General features: G+C 39.8%; 1 protein-coding gene across 1 annotated transcript; it reads left to right on the top strand.

Annotated features, from left to right (window-relative positions):
• LOC18770260 lies at positions 994-2973 on the top strand. Its single transcript, XM_020568605.1, has 3 exons — positions 994-1121; positions 1390-1887; positions 2231-2973. The coding sequence occupies exons 1-3, from the start codon at positions 1022-1024 to the stop codon at positions 2755-2757; spliced, it is 1125 nt and encodes a 374-aa protein (XP_020424194.1). The 5' UTR covers positions 994-1021; the 3' UTR covers positions 2758-2973.

Genomic DNA, 15514 nt, shown 5'->3' with positions numbered 1-15514 from the left:
GGCAAACAAACATGCCCTATTTCATCTAAAAACTCAACAATATTAGGGTGTGCTGAGTAGTCCACAAATTAGTCCAAAAGGAATAATCTTAATTCCAGCCAAAGGGAAGTGAGAAGTAACAAGACAATTCCTTTTTAACTTTACTTTGATGAAAAATCATGGATCTCCAATCCCCACTTTATTTTTATCCTTTGCTTTTTACTCTCAATTTGATCCAATCCCAATTTCTTCAAGTTTAATGGGGGGACAGCAAAGCTTAGCACATGGCCTTGAGATCAAAGTCAAATTCAGTACAAAACATGTACATCTTCCGTGCAGAAGACTTAAACTTCATGTTGACGAAAAAAAAAAAAAAAACTTAAACTTCATCAAATCTAAATTCAAATCTAAAGCAATACTTCCTTTTCAGTCACAGCAACATGTGGCATATCATCCGGCTCTTTGCATATAAACAATAATCTTGGAATTGCCAAACGGTCCAATTGACTCATTTTTCCATTTTCCAAAAGGAGCAAATCACGGCAACCAATAAAATCTCATGTGGGCTCCTCCAACAGGAAAAGACCTATGCACATTCAGAACCCTGTGGAAAAAGAACATTTTTTTACAGGACTTTCTAGAACGAACAAATACACACTTATACCGATTATTACAACTAATTAAATATCAAATTCATATATCGACTTCGTAATTCATGTGAGTCGAAATTTTTCAATCAAATAAAAACAAATACCAAAAGACTAATTAGTTGTTGTGTCAAAGTAAGACTGAAAAAATCACAGACAAAAAGACGCATCTCGCGGCTAATTTGGTGCCCCTGTTAACATGGGATAGGCTGTTTGCTTATCTTATTTTCTATATGTTTTCCAACTTTAAATTAAATCATAATTAAATAAGGCTCGAAATTAAATAATATGTACAGTTACACAGGGACTTGCATTTTTAATTTCCCACTTGGGGCTGTTCCCTCTGTTTTTATATATAAGGGTCTTTCTAGCTCCTCCTTCCACTGCAAAACAATATGGCGCCTTTTTCTCTCTTGCTTTGCTTCCTCACCTTTTTCTCCCTCTGCGCTGGTTATGCTTCTGCTGCTGCCGCCGCCGCTGCTGCACCTCTTGATGGTAAACATTCGTTTCTTTTTGCTTATTTTTGTGCACATTTCCTATGTCTTTTTATTTTACAGTCTTTAAATATAGGAAGTTCTTACCATTTAACATTTTGTGGGTTTCAAATTTCCAATGCTAAGCAAAATGTTGCCTTGGCAAAATGTTTTCAGATTCTAAACTGATTTATGTTTACCAACTAATCTTTGGTCTAATGGTTTTCGGTCTCCATTTTATTGGAAGAGGTCTTGCGTTCAAATTTCATAAATTTCATCTCTGTTTTCAGGGGAACTCCCAAATGGGCACTTTGAAGAAGCACCCAAGCCTTCAAACTTGAAGAAAACAGTGATCATTGGGAAGTACTCACTCCCAAAATGGGAGATCAGCGGCTTGGTGGAGTACATCAAAGGTGGGCCCCAGCCAGGTGGCTTCTTCTTCCCTGTGCCACGTGGGGTCCATGCAGTGAGGCTTGGCAATGAGGCCTCCATTTCTCAGGATGTGGTTGTTACCCAAGGTTCAGTCTACTCACTAACCTTTGGTGCTACAAGGACTTGTTCCCAAGATGAGGTGCTTAGGATTTCAATACCTGGCCAGTCTGCTGACCTCTCCCTTCAAACCCTGTATAGCAGTGATGGGGGAGACACTTATGCTTGGGCTTTTAGGGCTACTTCCAAGGTTGTTAAGGTGACATTCCACAACCTTGGGGTTCAGGAGGACCCCACTTGTGGGCCCCTATTGGATGCTATTGCAATCAAGGAGATACTTCCTCTCAAGTACATAAGAGGTATGATTTTTTTTCTTTATGATGACCTTTGGTGCTCTTAGTTTATGTTGCTTAATTTGGGTGGTTTGTGATATTTTTTTTTTTCTCTTGTTAGTCTGCATTTCCATGGGTTTAAATATGATGAACAGTTGTGCTTGGGAATAAAAAAAACTCAAAAGAAAACTATTAAAGATACCCCACATTTTCAATCCAGTTAAGAAATCAAAAGGGGTTCTCAAATTTAAGCCAACACCCAAATTGGCATGTGTTGTCACATGAGTTAGAGATCTACTTTAGTACATGTAGCATTACTTGATCCAAAAAATATCATTCCTCTAATGCTATCAATCTCTCTAAAATGCAGGCACTCTAGTGAAAAATGGTGGGTTTGAAAGTGGTCCTCATGTGTTCAAAAACTTCTCAACCGGAATCCTCCTCCCTCCCAAGGCAAAGGACCAAATCTCACCATTGCCTGGATGGATCATTGAATCCCTGAAGCCTGTGAAATACATTGACAAGAAGCACTTCCAAGTTCCTGGGGGACTTGCAGCCATTGAACTGGTTGCAGGGAGAGAAAGTGCAATTGCCCAAATCATTAGAACCATTCCAAACAAATTCTACAACCTTACCTTCACCATCGGAGACGCGAAGAACGCTTGCCACGGATCGATGATGGTCGAAGCCTTTGCCGGTAAGGAAACCCTAAAAGTTCCTTATATGTCTCAAGGCAAAGGTGGGTTCAAAACTGCAAGCTTCAAGTTCCAAGCAACTTCACCAAGAACAAGAATAACATTTTACAGTGCCTACTATCACACAAAGCTTCATGACTTTGGTCATATGTGTGGACCTGTCTTGGATAATGTTATCGTTCTTCCAGTCTCTAGTCATTGATTAAAAGCTCTTTTTCTGATCTTTTTTGCTCTATTTTATTCTTATAAAGATCTTGAAAGACGAGAGTGTGTGTTTTGTTTAATTCAATACACATTTGGCTCTTCAGTATGTTTTGAGTCACAGGCGGTCTTAAACTTTCTTTAAGATAAGATTATGTGAGTCTTTAAGAAAATGATATAAAATTGTTTGTGAGCACTAGGGTTTGTTCCCAAAGTATTCTTTTTGTTCATCTTCTTTTCTTATTGCCTTGTCTTGTGAGTTTGTGAGCAACAATGATACAAAATAAAATAATAATAATAATAATAATAATAAGAATAACAACAATAAAACATGCACGCATTTTACTTTTATTCTAGGGTCAAAAGTTGCTACTTCACTTTACTCTGGGGTCAAAAGGTGTACTTGTACTTCTCTATCCTCATTATTACAAAGTGATCTTAAATTGAATATATAAAAAATATTAGAGCATCTTCCTTTCCCATGTGCTTTGCATAACCAGATTTGTTTTATTTATTTATTTATTGTTTTCTAACAGTTTTTAATAATTTTGAAACTCTAAAACATTTATATATATTACGTGATCTGTTATGTCAACAATTTAACATAATTGGTAACAGAATTTTATAGTAAGGACTAATTTAGTGAATCTGTTATGTCAACAATTTAACATAATTGGTAACAGAATTTTATAGTAAGGACTAATTTAGTGAATCAGGAGAAACCTTAAGAACCCACTATCTCACAAAAAAATATATAAAGAATCAAATGTGATAATTTCATAAATCTCAATAATCATTTGTTAAAATAAATAGAAAATTTGATATATATTCAAATTTTTATTGAGAAGTTGTGTTTAATCCTCGAATTTGGTGACTTTGATACAAGTCCTTTAACTTTTGTGTCATATAGGATTACATTCCTTTTTAAATATTTTCTGTTGTAATCTGTTTTTTTTTTGTTTATAAAAAAAGTCATTTTCTATTCCAATATTACCCCTTATGCCTTGTATTAGGTAATCATAATTTACGTGATAATCTGAAACCATTTAACACAGTTGTCATTGAATAGAAAGGAAAATATCGCAAACATATCCCAAAAATCACATTGTTACAAATAGTCATTCTTCCTTGAACCCAATCACTGCAGATTCTTTGCTTCTTCAATGTAGAATTGTTCAAATTAGGGTTGAATATTACAGATATTATGATAGTTCGATGGTCAGACACTACGACGTTTTTCTATTTGCGCGACGAATAAATCTTCGTCGAGCAAAATGCAATAAAGCGACGGAAAAAAAGTTTCGTCGCGCAAAAAATTGAAAATTTGCGCGACCAAAGTTTTCGAAGCGCAAAATTTCTTAGCTCGACAGATAGATGCCTTCGTCGCCCAAAGTGAGCGAAAAAAAAACCCGGGTTTCTTGTTGGCGCCAAACACTTGCGCGGCGAGAGCAACCGTTGCGAAAAAAAACCTAGCGCGACGATGGGACACTTCTGCATAAAGGTTAGGTTAATTGGCTGCGAACACTCGTGCGACGACAGCTTTCGTAGCAAAAGACAAATTAGCGCGACGAAACTTTTATCGTCGCGTAAGAAAACGGAGGATATTATTATTTTGGCGCCAAAATAATTGAGGGGGGATATTTTTGTTTGCGCGACGAATTAGAATTCGTCGCGTAAAGCAGATGGCGGTACATTCTTGCGCGACGAAACTTAAATGTTAAGCGACGGAATTTTGTTTTTGCGTGACGATATCTAGAATTTGCGCGACGAAAATTTCTTGCGTCGCGCAAAAGTTTTTTTGTCGACAAGTTGTTCACCCATTTTCGTGTTTACTCCTGAGGTGGAAGGGCGAAGTTCCCCACTGGCTTGGAGACCATTTTTTGGTCGACGAGTCAGCTTTCTTTGGTGTGTGAGCGTGCCACTGCTAGCAATGTAAATTCTAGCAGACTTCTTTTAGAGTGGATAACTTGCGCCCCAAGTTACTGACTTCTAAAACAGATGATTGTGAATTTGGGTGAGGAATATCTCCCAAGTAAGTTCTTTTCTTGCCTCAGACTAGTGAAGACTTTCAAAATTTATCTCGGTATAAAAGTGGTAGTTCTGGTAGAATAGATAATAATAATAAAGTGGGTTGTTTAGGTAGAACTGCCTTTTACAAAATTAAGAAGGGAGAAATCAACTCTAGAAAGACAAAAAGATGGCTGGAATCCCATTTCTGCCTGGGCAGAAACTTCTGATCCAGGCTGGACTGAGTATATCTGCGCTGGACTGAGCTGTCAACAACTTCAACTGCTTAGTTTCAGCTGTAAATCGATACCAAAGTTCAATTTTGGCAGAGCTTTAATCTACTTCAAGCCTTGGGAGGCTTTTGAGTGGGCAGAACTGCAGCTTCCTCAGTTTGAAGGGGCAGAAGTGGCTGTTCTAGAGGATTTAGCAAGCTGGAACTGCACTATGAAATTTGTTGAGGTTTTCATATTTGTGAAAACTCAAACTATGCTTGTCTTGACTTTTGCTGAACCAAATTTGTAACGAGAAAAGTCTCATTTTGAATGACTTATTTCTCTGAGTCTGAACTTTGGAAATTTTGATCTATAGCTGGCTTCTTTTGTGGCTCAAATGAGCTTTTGGTTGCTTCAGTTTGTTTGAAGGTTCTCAGTGATCAAGTGATCATTTTGAGTTTTTTGCCTTTGGCTGATTTCTGGTTGTTTGATTGATTGTTGAATTGAGTGTCCTTTGTTTCCTTGCCTACTTCTGCTTTTATAAGAGACCCTCTTAGGGCGGTGGTCTTTTAGATTTTAATAATGGGCGGTAAAAAGATCTCCTATAATGTAAAGTAGAAAGGATTTTTATCAATCATGGCAGATAGGCCTTCAGTAGTCACCTCCTAAAGCAGTCCCTTCCCTGGTTTCCTGGGTTGCAATTTTCTATTTCAACCAACGCAACAGTCTGTGTGGGTTTTTTTTATGGCGGTTGGTTGTTCTTTTGTATTTTCTGAACAGCTCCCTGTTTCCTGTTCTAACTTAGAAAGCGTGATCCGTGAATTCCTCGGAAGATGGTGTATTGCTCTAGAGCAAAATCTTCGAACTCAGATGGGTTTTGATCTTCTGTTGGCAGTGCTTCAGAGATGTCCCTCTCATATTTTATTTTAGTTGGAATTGCTGACTTTTCAAGGCTGAGGTAGTTACGTGGGTATGTTTTTAATCCCTTGGGTTTGAACCCAACCAAAATTACGGGCTGATCCTTGAAGCCCAAATGACAGTTTGGTCTTTCTTGGGCTGGGGGCTTCGTTTTTGACATCCTGGCGTGAAGCCCAATCTGTCTTGATCCTAATTTTGGTATCCTCAGGCTTTTTGGGCTGGGCAGGTAATGGACTTGTCTTTTGAACTTTGGCGTGCTAGATTTAGGCCCAAACACCAGTTTTTGCGCGACGGAAAAACACGTTTTGTGCGACGGAAAAATTGTTTTTCGCGACGGCATTTTGCGCGACGAAATATATGTTTCGTCGCGCAAAGTCCTTCTTCTTCATATCAGAATTCTACCATTGCAGAGGCAGAAAGCAAACAAATTTCCTTTCTGCCTCTGCCTCTCTCTCAACCTCTCGGCCATTGCCTCTACTGGAAATTCAATACGTTGATTGGGTAAGTATTTTTTGTCATTAGTTTATAAGTATTAATGTAAATTCGTACTAACGCTATTAATTTTGTTCTCGTTAGGGATATTTGTAATTAGCGATTTGTGGAGAACGATTGATAAGGTATTTTATTCTTTTTATATATTAAAAATGTTAAAGTTAGTTTGTTATGTGTATATTTTTTTGTGAAGTTATATTTATATTATGTTGTTAAATTGTGCGTGACGTAGCACAATGTGTTGTGATGTACGAAGTTAATTGAAATTAACTTCGTACTTTTATTTGTTTGTTTTGTAACATTTAGTTTCTCGTTCGAGATTAGTTGGATTTCGTACATGGATGCGTAAAGCATGACTGCGGTCCAATTAATTCTTGAATTGTCCCACTATTTGGACAGTTTGGTAATCCATAGTGTTGTCACGTAATCTACGGCTACAGGATTAGGTTTCGATTGTGGAGATTTCGGTGTTATCTCGGTACGTTCTTCGGGTGGTACGTAGGTATTTATACCTATGCCCACCTCAAGAACTGTATCGAGATGCTGTCGAAATTCATCTATGTCGAAATCTAATCTCATGTAGCCGTAGGTTACGTGACAGGACTATGCATTCCCGAATGGGATAGGGCCCTTACCGGAGGCATAAGGTGACATTATAACTTCGTATGAAGTTGTTGGGATTGTTATGTTGTGATTGTGGTTTCAGGAATTATGAGCAGAAGGTGGATACAGAACCCGAATAGATGTGCAGACGAATACTTGGATGAGATCGAGGATTTTATTGAGTTTGCACGTAGACACAATCCGGGTGCAACTAGAATTCGATGTCCTTGTAGGAGGTGTAATAACACGTTGTGGGAGACAATTGAAAATGTTGGATTTCATTTAGTAAGGAATGGAATGATTGAGATATATAGCATTTGGAACCTTCATGGGGAACAATTAGACCCTGCTTCGTCTTCAAATGTCACAAGAATGGACAGTGTTGAACCTATTGTGGATCATAATGATCAAGTCATGGATATTATACAGGATGCTTTTCCATTTGCATCGACCAACATCAATCACGAAAGGGAAGATGACGTGCCTACACCAATAGACAGCGCGGAGTTTGAACAATATGAAAAACTGTTAAAAAATGCCAACCAAGAGCTATACCCGGGGTGCGAGAGCTTTTCCATTCTCACGGCCATTGTAGAGCTAATGCACGGAAAAATAAAGTATCGTATGTCGAACCTGTGTTTCGATTACTTTTTGGGGGTTTTCAAGAGAATGCTTCCGACGAACAATTGTTTGCCGAAAGACCATAAACACGCACAGAAGGTGTTGAATGGTCTTGGATTGGGTTATGAAAAAATTCATGCTTGCAAAAATAATTGCATGTTATTCTACAAGGAGAATGAAACATTGGATACATGCCCTATATGCAATGAGTCGAGGTTCAAAATGACATCTCAGAATAGAATGACTAAGATCCCACAAAAAGTCATGCTTTATCTGCCCCTGAAACCTAGGTTGCAGCGATTGTATATGTCGACGCATACTGCCGCAGACATGAAATGACATAAGGAAAAACGGATAGACGATGATGTGATGCGGCATCCTGCAGATTGGGAGGCATGGAAAGAGTTCAATCGAACGTTCCCCGAGTTTGCTGCTGATCCCCGAAATGTGAGATTGGACTTGCCACTAACGGATTCAATCCGTATGGGGTTCGAAACCAACACCACAGCACTTGGCCGATTTTCGTATTCCCATATAATTTGCCGCCTTAGAAATGCATGAAAAAAGAATACATGATGATGACTGTTTTGATAACTGAGGATCCTGGAAGGTCAATCGATGTTTACTTAAGGCCGCTGGTTGATGAGCTGAAGGATTTATGGACAAACGGTGTTCGCACGTACGATAAATCAACTGGGAAGATGTTCACTTTGCGGGCAGCAGTTATGTGGACTGTGAATAATTTTCCAGCATATGCAATGGTTTCTGTATGGAGCGCAAATGGTTATATGGCATGTCCTATATGCAAGGAAAATGTAACTTCTGTTTGGCATGCGGGAAAAGTTTGTTACCTTGGTCATCGGAGATGGTTGCCATGGGACCATGAGTGGCGGGAAAAAGATAAAGAGTTCGACGGGAACACAGAGCGTCGCCTCAGACCTAAAGAATGGTCCGGTGATGAGATCTTGGAACAGCTTAACCGTTTGGATTTTGCTCCATTCGAAAAAACAGTTAGTCGGACCAGACCGTCTACACATATGAACTGGACTCACAAGCCTATGTTTTTTGAGCTCCCATATTGGTCGAAACTCAAATTGAGGCACAATCTAGATGTGATGCATGTTGAGAAAAATGTATTTGACACATTGGTGGGCACGATTCTAAATATCGAGGGCAAGACAAAGGACATAATCAAAGCCCGTCTTGATTTGGAAAGAATGGGCATACGAAGGGGTTTATGGATGAACAGGGACAGTGATAAAGCTAGAAGGGATCTTGCATTCTTTTCTATGAAACCGAATGACAAAAAAGAGTTTCTAAAGTTTGTATCGTCTGTAAAGTTTCCTGATGGGTATGCTTCTAATATCGCACGTTGCGTGAATGTTGACGGGGGTAAATTTACTGGACTGAAGAGCCATAACTGCCATGTGTTTATGCAACGCCTACTTCCTGTGGGTATTCGACATCTATTGCCGGAAGATGTTGTGAAGCCAATCATATTGTTGTCCAGATTTTTTTCCCAACTGACGGCAAAAATATTGCGAAAGACAGACATGTTTCAGTTGCGCCATGACATTGTCCAAGTCCTATGCAAGTTTGAGATGATATTTCCTCCAGCTTTCTTCACAAGTATGATGCACGTGATGGTTCACTTGCTAGAAGAGGCATTGCTTGCTGGTTCTGTCAACTATCGCTGGATGTATCCAATAGAAAGGTATATAATCCTTATCGTTTGTGTATGCATCATTATCACAGACTTGCTAATTTGTATCATATCGTTTTATTTTGACAAGCTTCTCGGAGAGCTGAAAAAAAGTGTACGCAACAGGGCGAAGCCCGAAGGATCAATTATAGAGGCTTGGGTTCAATATGCGTCGCTTACTTTCTGTGGAATGTATTTAAAAGATGTGGAGACGGCTTTCAATCGTCCTCAGCGCAATAACGACGAAGGTATGAGAAAGGAAAAACTTTCTGTTTTTGCCCAAAGCACACGACCCTTTGGAGATCCTGGACGAGGAGAGTCGTTTTCTAGAAATGACATGCAGGTAGCGCATTGGTTCGTACTGAACAATTGTGATGAGATAATGGCATACTTAGATGAGCATGAAGAGATGATGAAGTGAGAACATCCATCACATTTAGTTGCCCAGAAACACCGTGAATTATTTCCACAATGGCTTTTGGATTCTGTAAGTTATAAGTGTTTTGTATTTGACAAATATAAATTGTAGTATTTAATTTTTTCAGACTAACATGTGAATGGTTTTGTATTGTATTAGGTGAATAAGTTGAAATCATCGAATTCCCCCACTTACAGTGATGAGTTATATAACTTGGCGTTCGGCCCAATTCGCGCTGAATTGTTTTCGGGTTGTTATATTAACGGCGTCAAATTTTTGGGGGCTGCACGAGATGACAAGTTGTGTACTCAAAACAGCGGTGTCCATGTCCCAGGTGGAGGTGAAAGTACGAACATTAATTTCTATGGCAAACTCACAACTGTCGTTCAATTGCTTTACAAAGATCGGTACCAAGTGATCATGTTTAAGTGTCGATGGTTTAATAGCAACCCAAATAGGCCGGGAAGTGTTAAAATCAACCATGGCTTACTATCTGTGAACATTAACAGAACTTGGTATGATGACGACCCTTACATTTTGGCAAATATGGCAACACAAATTGTGTATCTAGATGACCCTAAAGCCGGGAGCAGTTGGAAAGTTGTTTAGAAGATGGATCATAGGAACGTGTATGCTATACCAGAACTAGACCCAACTGACAACGACGTCGACAATGTGGCTGACCAACATTTAGAATCTTCAATGGAAAATGATGCGGAAACACTTCGAGATACACATGTTATACAAGAACCGTTTCAAATACAAGGAGTGTCTTCAATCGAAATACCGATTCAGTCAATTACAATTGACCTCGGGGATCTTCCAAGATTCGATGTTGCAGTGGGCCCGGGCAACGAAGATGATGTAGTTATAGAGGAGGAGGAGGAGGATTGGGAGACCGAAAGTGATGATAGCGACGATAATGAAAGTTATTATAGTTCAGATGATGAATAATTAAATTTTTTGTAATTTTATTATGCTAGTGTACAGACTTTGTGTAATACAAAAGTTTGAATATATGTAGTTGTTATATCCAAACCTTATATATGTGGACAACTGAAACATTATTAAAATAAATTTAGTTATAAAACATTGGTAAATCAATATATCAAAACCCTTTTAATATTAATTTTTAAATTTTTTTTTTGAAAAAACACGTTTACAAAATGAAAATGATAAAACATTTGTTATAAAATATTGATAAATAAATATATCCAAACCATTTTCATACAAAGTTTGAAAATTATTGACACCAAACATTTTTCAAAAATGAAAATCCTTGCGCGACGAAGTACACCTCGTCGCGCAAAGTTTGCGCGACCTAATAAACAGTCGTCGCGTAAAGTTAAAACATTGCGTGACAAATGATCATCCGTCACGCGATGGAATTTTGCGCTACGAAGTACACCTCGTCGCGCAAAGTTTGCGTGACCAAGAAAAAAGTCGTCGCGTAAAGTTAAAACGTTGCGCGACAAATTATCATCCGTCACGCGATGGAATTTTGTTCGATGAATATTTACTCTCGTCGCGCAAATGCATATTCTTTTATATTATATTTTATATACACATATATATTCGAAATTGACGATCGAGTTAGTTCATTGTATTCATATAGGGTCATGAAGTGTAGCTGTAAAAAATCATCAAAATCGGAGTTAAAATAACCGTTAAATCATGACTTTTCATTTATAACTGTTCAAAAGTTTTGTCCGATACTTGATCTCTGAATGTTTTTTTTTCCGATTTTTGGGGCCTAAGATCTCGAAGTATAAACAAACACGTTTGACGGCTGGATTATTGAAACTACTTTCGTAGAATGCGTATGCCATCAAAACCACATATTCACCAACAATGAATAGTTTACTTATACTTTCGTTAAATATAACATAAGATTATGTGGTATCACCCTAGTGTAAACATCTTAAACTGAAGATCAAATTCAGTAATTGTATTCATATAGGGTCAAGAAAAGTAGCTGTAAAAAATCATTAAAATCGGAGTTAAAATAACCGTTAAATCATGACTTTTCATTTAGAACCGTCGAAAAGTTTTGTACCGTTACTTGATCTCTTAACGTTTGTTTTGTCAGATTTTCGGCGTATACGATCTTGAAATATAAAAAAAAAGTTTGCCGGTTGGATCATTAAAACTAGTTTCGCGTTTAGGGTTTCTGCGGTTTAGGGTTTAGGGTTTGCGTGACGAAGCCGTTTCGTTGGTCGCACAAAGCCTGCAAAGAATAGTCTTGCTCGAAGAAACTAGGATTCTTCGTCGCGCAATCTTAGCCAGCCCTTTCACCCTCTTCCTCCTTGGACACTTAGCCAAAAAAATTTGCGAGTTTACAGAAAGTGGATTTGCGCGACGCTGCCGATATTCGTCGCGCAATATGTCTGTCAATAAAACCTAAACCCCAAATTTTGGCAAATTACAACTTTGTGCGACGAAGCCGTTTCGATGGTCGCACAAAGCCTGCAAAGAACACTCTTGCGCGACGACACTAGGATTCTTTGTCGCGCAATCTCAGTCAGCCCTTTCACCCTCTTCCTCTTTGGACACTTAGTCAAAAAAATTTGCGAGTTTACAGAAAGCAGATTTGGGCGACGCTGTCGATATTCGTCGCGCAATATGTCTGCAAATAAACCCTAAATCCCAAATTTTGGCGAATTACAACTTTGCGCGACGAATATGGGCAGCGTCGCGCAAAGTTTTCAATCTCAACCGCTAAACTCTAAGTCCCAAAATTTTGGCGGATTGACAACATTGCGAGACGAGATAAGGTACTGTACGTCGCACGAAGTTTTCAATCTCTCCCGTTAAACCCGAAGTCCCAAAATTTTGGCGGATTGACAACATTGCGCGACGAAATATGATACTGTGCGTCGTGCAAAGTTTTCAATCTCTCCCCAATATTTTGCCGGATCGACAACATTGCGCGACGAAAGACGATACTGTGCGTCACGCAAAAACTACCCTGATACCAAATTTTGGGATTAACAATATTGCGCGACGGAAGTTATACTTATGTCGTCGCGCAAGTGTCAATTAAAATATTTTGCGCGACGCTTTTGTTTGTTCGTCGCGTAAAATCGAATCAAATTACAGAAACAACGCGATAGCCTCCTTCTTCCCCAGATTCGTTTTTCTGCCCTAACTCTCTCTCTCTCTCCGCCGTCAGCTCAGCCCCCTACCCAGTGGATTTTGGATGGCGCCGCCACAACGGTGGTACCCCGGAGGTTCCCCGCTGTCACTGTCGAGCCAGCCGCCCTAATTTTCTCGGTTTTCACCGAATCTGCGCCGCCGTTGTTCTCTCTCCTTCGGCGACCAAATCTGACACCTGAGGTATGGTTTCTGTCCTATTTTTGATGCTTTAGCTGATGGTTGGGTAGGATTTATGTAATTGTTGCAATAGGGCAGTGGATTTGAAACCCTAAGTTTCGGCCGGTTTTTGAATTTCAATTCCGGCCACTTCTGGCCATTTTTCGGGGTATGTCCGAGAACAAAAGTGGCTCCAATTGATGTTTTGAACCTAGGGTAGGAACCTTGGCCCTTAGTTTTTAGAAATTTCCGGCGATTAGTATCGCTTTGGACACCCACGCCCTGCCGGCTTGTGTGGTGGCGCGTGGGGTTACTGTAGCAGTCCTGCATTGGGTCCCAGTGCAATCCCCTATTTGTCACGAGCGCGTAGGTGTTTTCGGATTGGAATTTGATTACCGTTTGAGTCTCGAACGGATTTTGCCTATTGTGCGATTTTCGGGTTTGTTATGTTCGGACCGTTGGATCGAACTGAAACTCACGTATGGTGTACCTTGTATTTCTAGGATCGTCTAGGATTCGACGGATCGTGGATCGGAGTCCCGGATACTCCGAACTCGCAAACCCTAGGTCAAGAATCTTAATAAAATTGTATGTGCTTTCAAATATTCGTATATTTTATTAATTTGTATGTGTATTAATGAAATTGTACAGATGTCAGACCTGATTAGACGTCGTAGGGTGGTGACGACTACGCAGAGTTCGAAACCCCCTGCTCAGCCGAAATCTGCTGCCACTGCGCCAGCACTGATGGACCACTTGGCAGTTGGTCCCGTGGGGTCCTAGGCGCCTGCTTCATCAGCTTCATCAGTGGCACAACCTGTTAGCGCCATGCAGCGTCATCGGCCCGCCAGCACCATCGACACCACATCCACTGATGCGTCGGGGTCACAGCCAGGTATAGATATCCTTAAACTCCAGTTATTTATATTTTTGTTTTTATTTTTATTTTTGTTTTTGTTTTTGTTTTTATTTGTGTGTGTATTTTATAGTTAAATTTGTTATTTATTTAACATTAATGTCATCTTTCTTTGCAGCCAAGAAGAACACCCGAGGGCCGTGTCGGCAGTTGAAGACGGCGAAGGTCACCCGGGTGACCAACAATCGTATCAACATCGGATACGACGAGCGACATCGGGCTGCACCGACGGCGGAGTTGCATAGCTCCTTGGCCCACGACATTGGTCATGTCATTCGGAGCCATTGCCCGATGAAATAGAAGTCTTGGAAGGTGATGCCTGACGAGACCAAGATGGAGGTTCACGGCCAGTTGTCGGTATGTAGGCCTTTTAATTCTTTTTCTTTCAAATTTTATATTTATATTATTTAAATTTATGTAATTTATTTATTGTAGACGAACTACAACTTGGAGGACTTGGACGACGAGTCGTTGGCGTACGTCAACAGACTCTTCTCTGAGAGGTATAAACAGTGGAAGAGCGACTTGCACTACTATTTTGAGGCGTTTGATGATCCAGAAGTCGCTCTTCAGGAGGGTTGCCCGAATGAGCTTGAGGGGCGGGATGATAGTTGGGCGTGGCTCTGCGCTCATTTTCAGGCGCCTGCTTTTGTGGTAATTTGTAATATGAATTTCAAATTTATTATATTTTTCTTAATAATATTTTTTTAATGTTTTATATTTAATTTCAATTTCAACTAATATGTTTTATTTTTTGTATAACAGAATATAGCCAAAGTCAATAAGGGCAATAGGAAGAAGAAGACTCTTCTCCATCATTCGGGTTCCAGGCCCTTCTCCTATAGGATGGATGCACGGCGGCAGGTAATAATAAAATAATTTTTATTTAATTTTTAATATTTAATTATTCTTAATTTATTTTTTCGTACTAATATTTTTCTTCTCTTGTTCAATTTAGGGGGGTTCAAATTCGCAGTGATCGACGTCTTTGGCGATGTTTATGTTCGACTTGGGAATGAGTTGGCCGAGTCCCTTCATGTAAGTATTATTTAATTTTAATTATTATGTTACGCATTCAAGTTTAAAGGTTATTATATGAATGTTTTAATTTATATTTTATGTTATGCTAAACAGACGACGATGGTGGAGAGGAGCCAGTTGGTTCTTCAGGAGTCCGCCTCCCAACTTCCTCCCGATGCTCCGATCGAGTCTGTGGATCCTCCACTGGATGCTGGGTTTCAGATCTTGACGGAGACATTGGATTAGACTCTCGGGAGGAGACCGGGGACATATTGTCGAGGGATGGGGAATGCCAGGTGGAGGGAACCCAGACCCCGTTCATCAGCGCAGTCAAACAATCAGGTCACTGCTTTGACAGCACAGGTGGCCACTTTTCAGAGTCAGATGTCGGTTATTCTGCAATCCCTCGCACAGTCCGGCATTCCAGTCCCGCATTTTGATGCGCCGACCTCCGAGCCCGTCCATCCCGAGCATCCCCACCAGATGATGGCCCCTGTAGACCCCCAGACCTCTGAATCGCATGTGCCAGACGACAAT

This window comes from Prunus persica, chromosome G7 (genome assembly GCF_000346465.2).
Source record: "Prunus persica cultivar Lovell chromosome G7, Prunus_persica_NCBIv2, whole genome shotgun sequence".
Lineage (NCBI taxonomy): Eukaryota > Viridiplantae > Streptophyta > Magnoliopsida > Rosales > Rosaceae > Prunus > Prunus persica.
The sequence above is the reverse complement of the archived record's forward strand: the minus strand, read 5'-3'. Positions and strand labels throughout refer to the sequence as shown.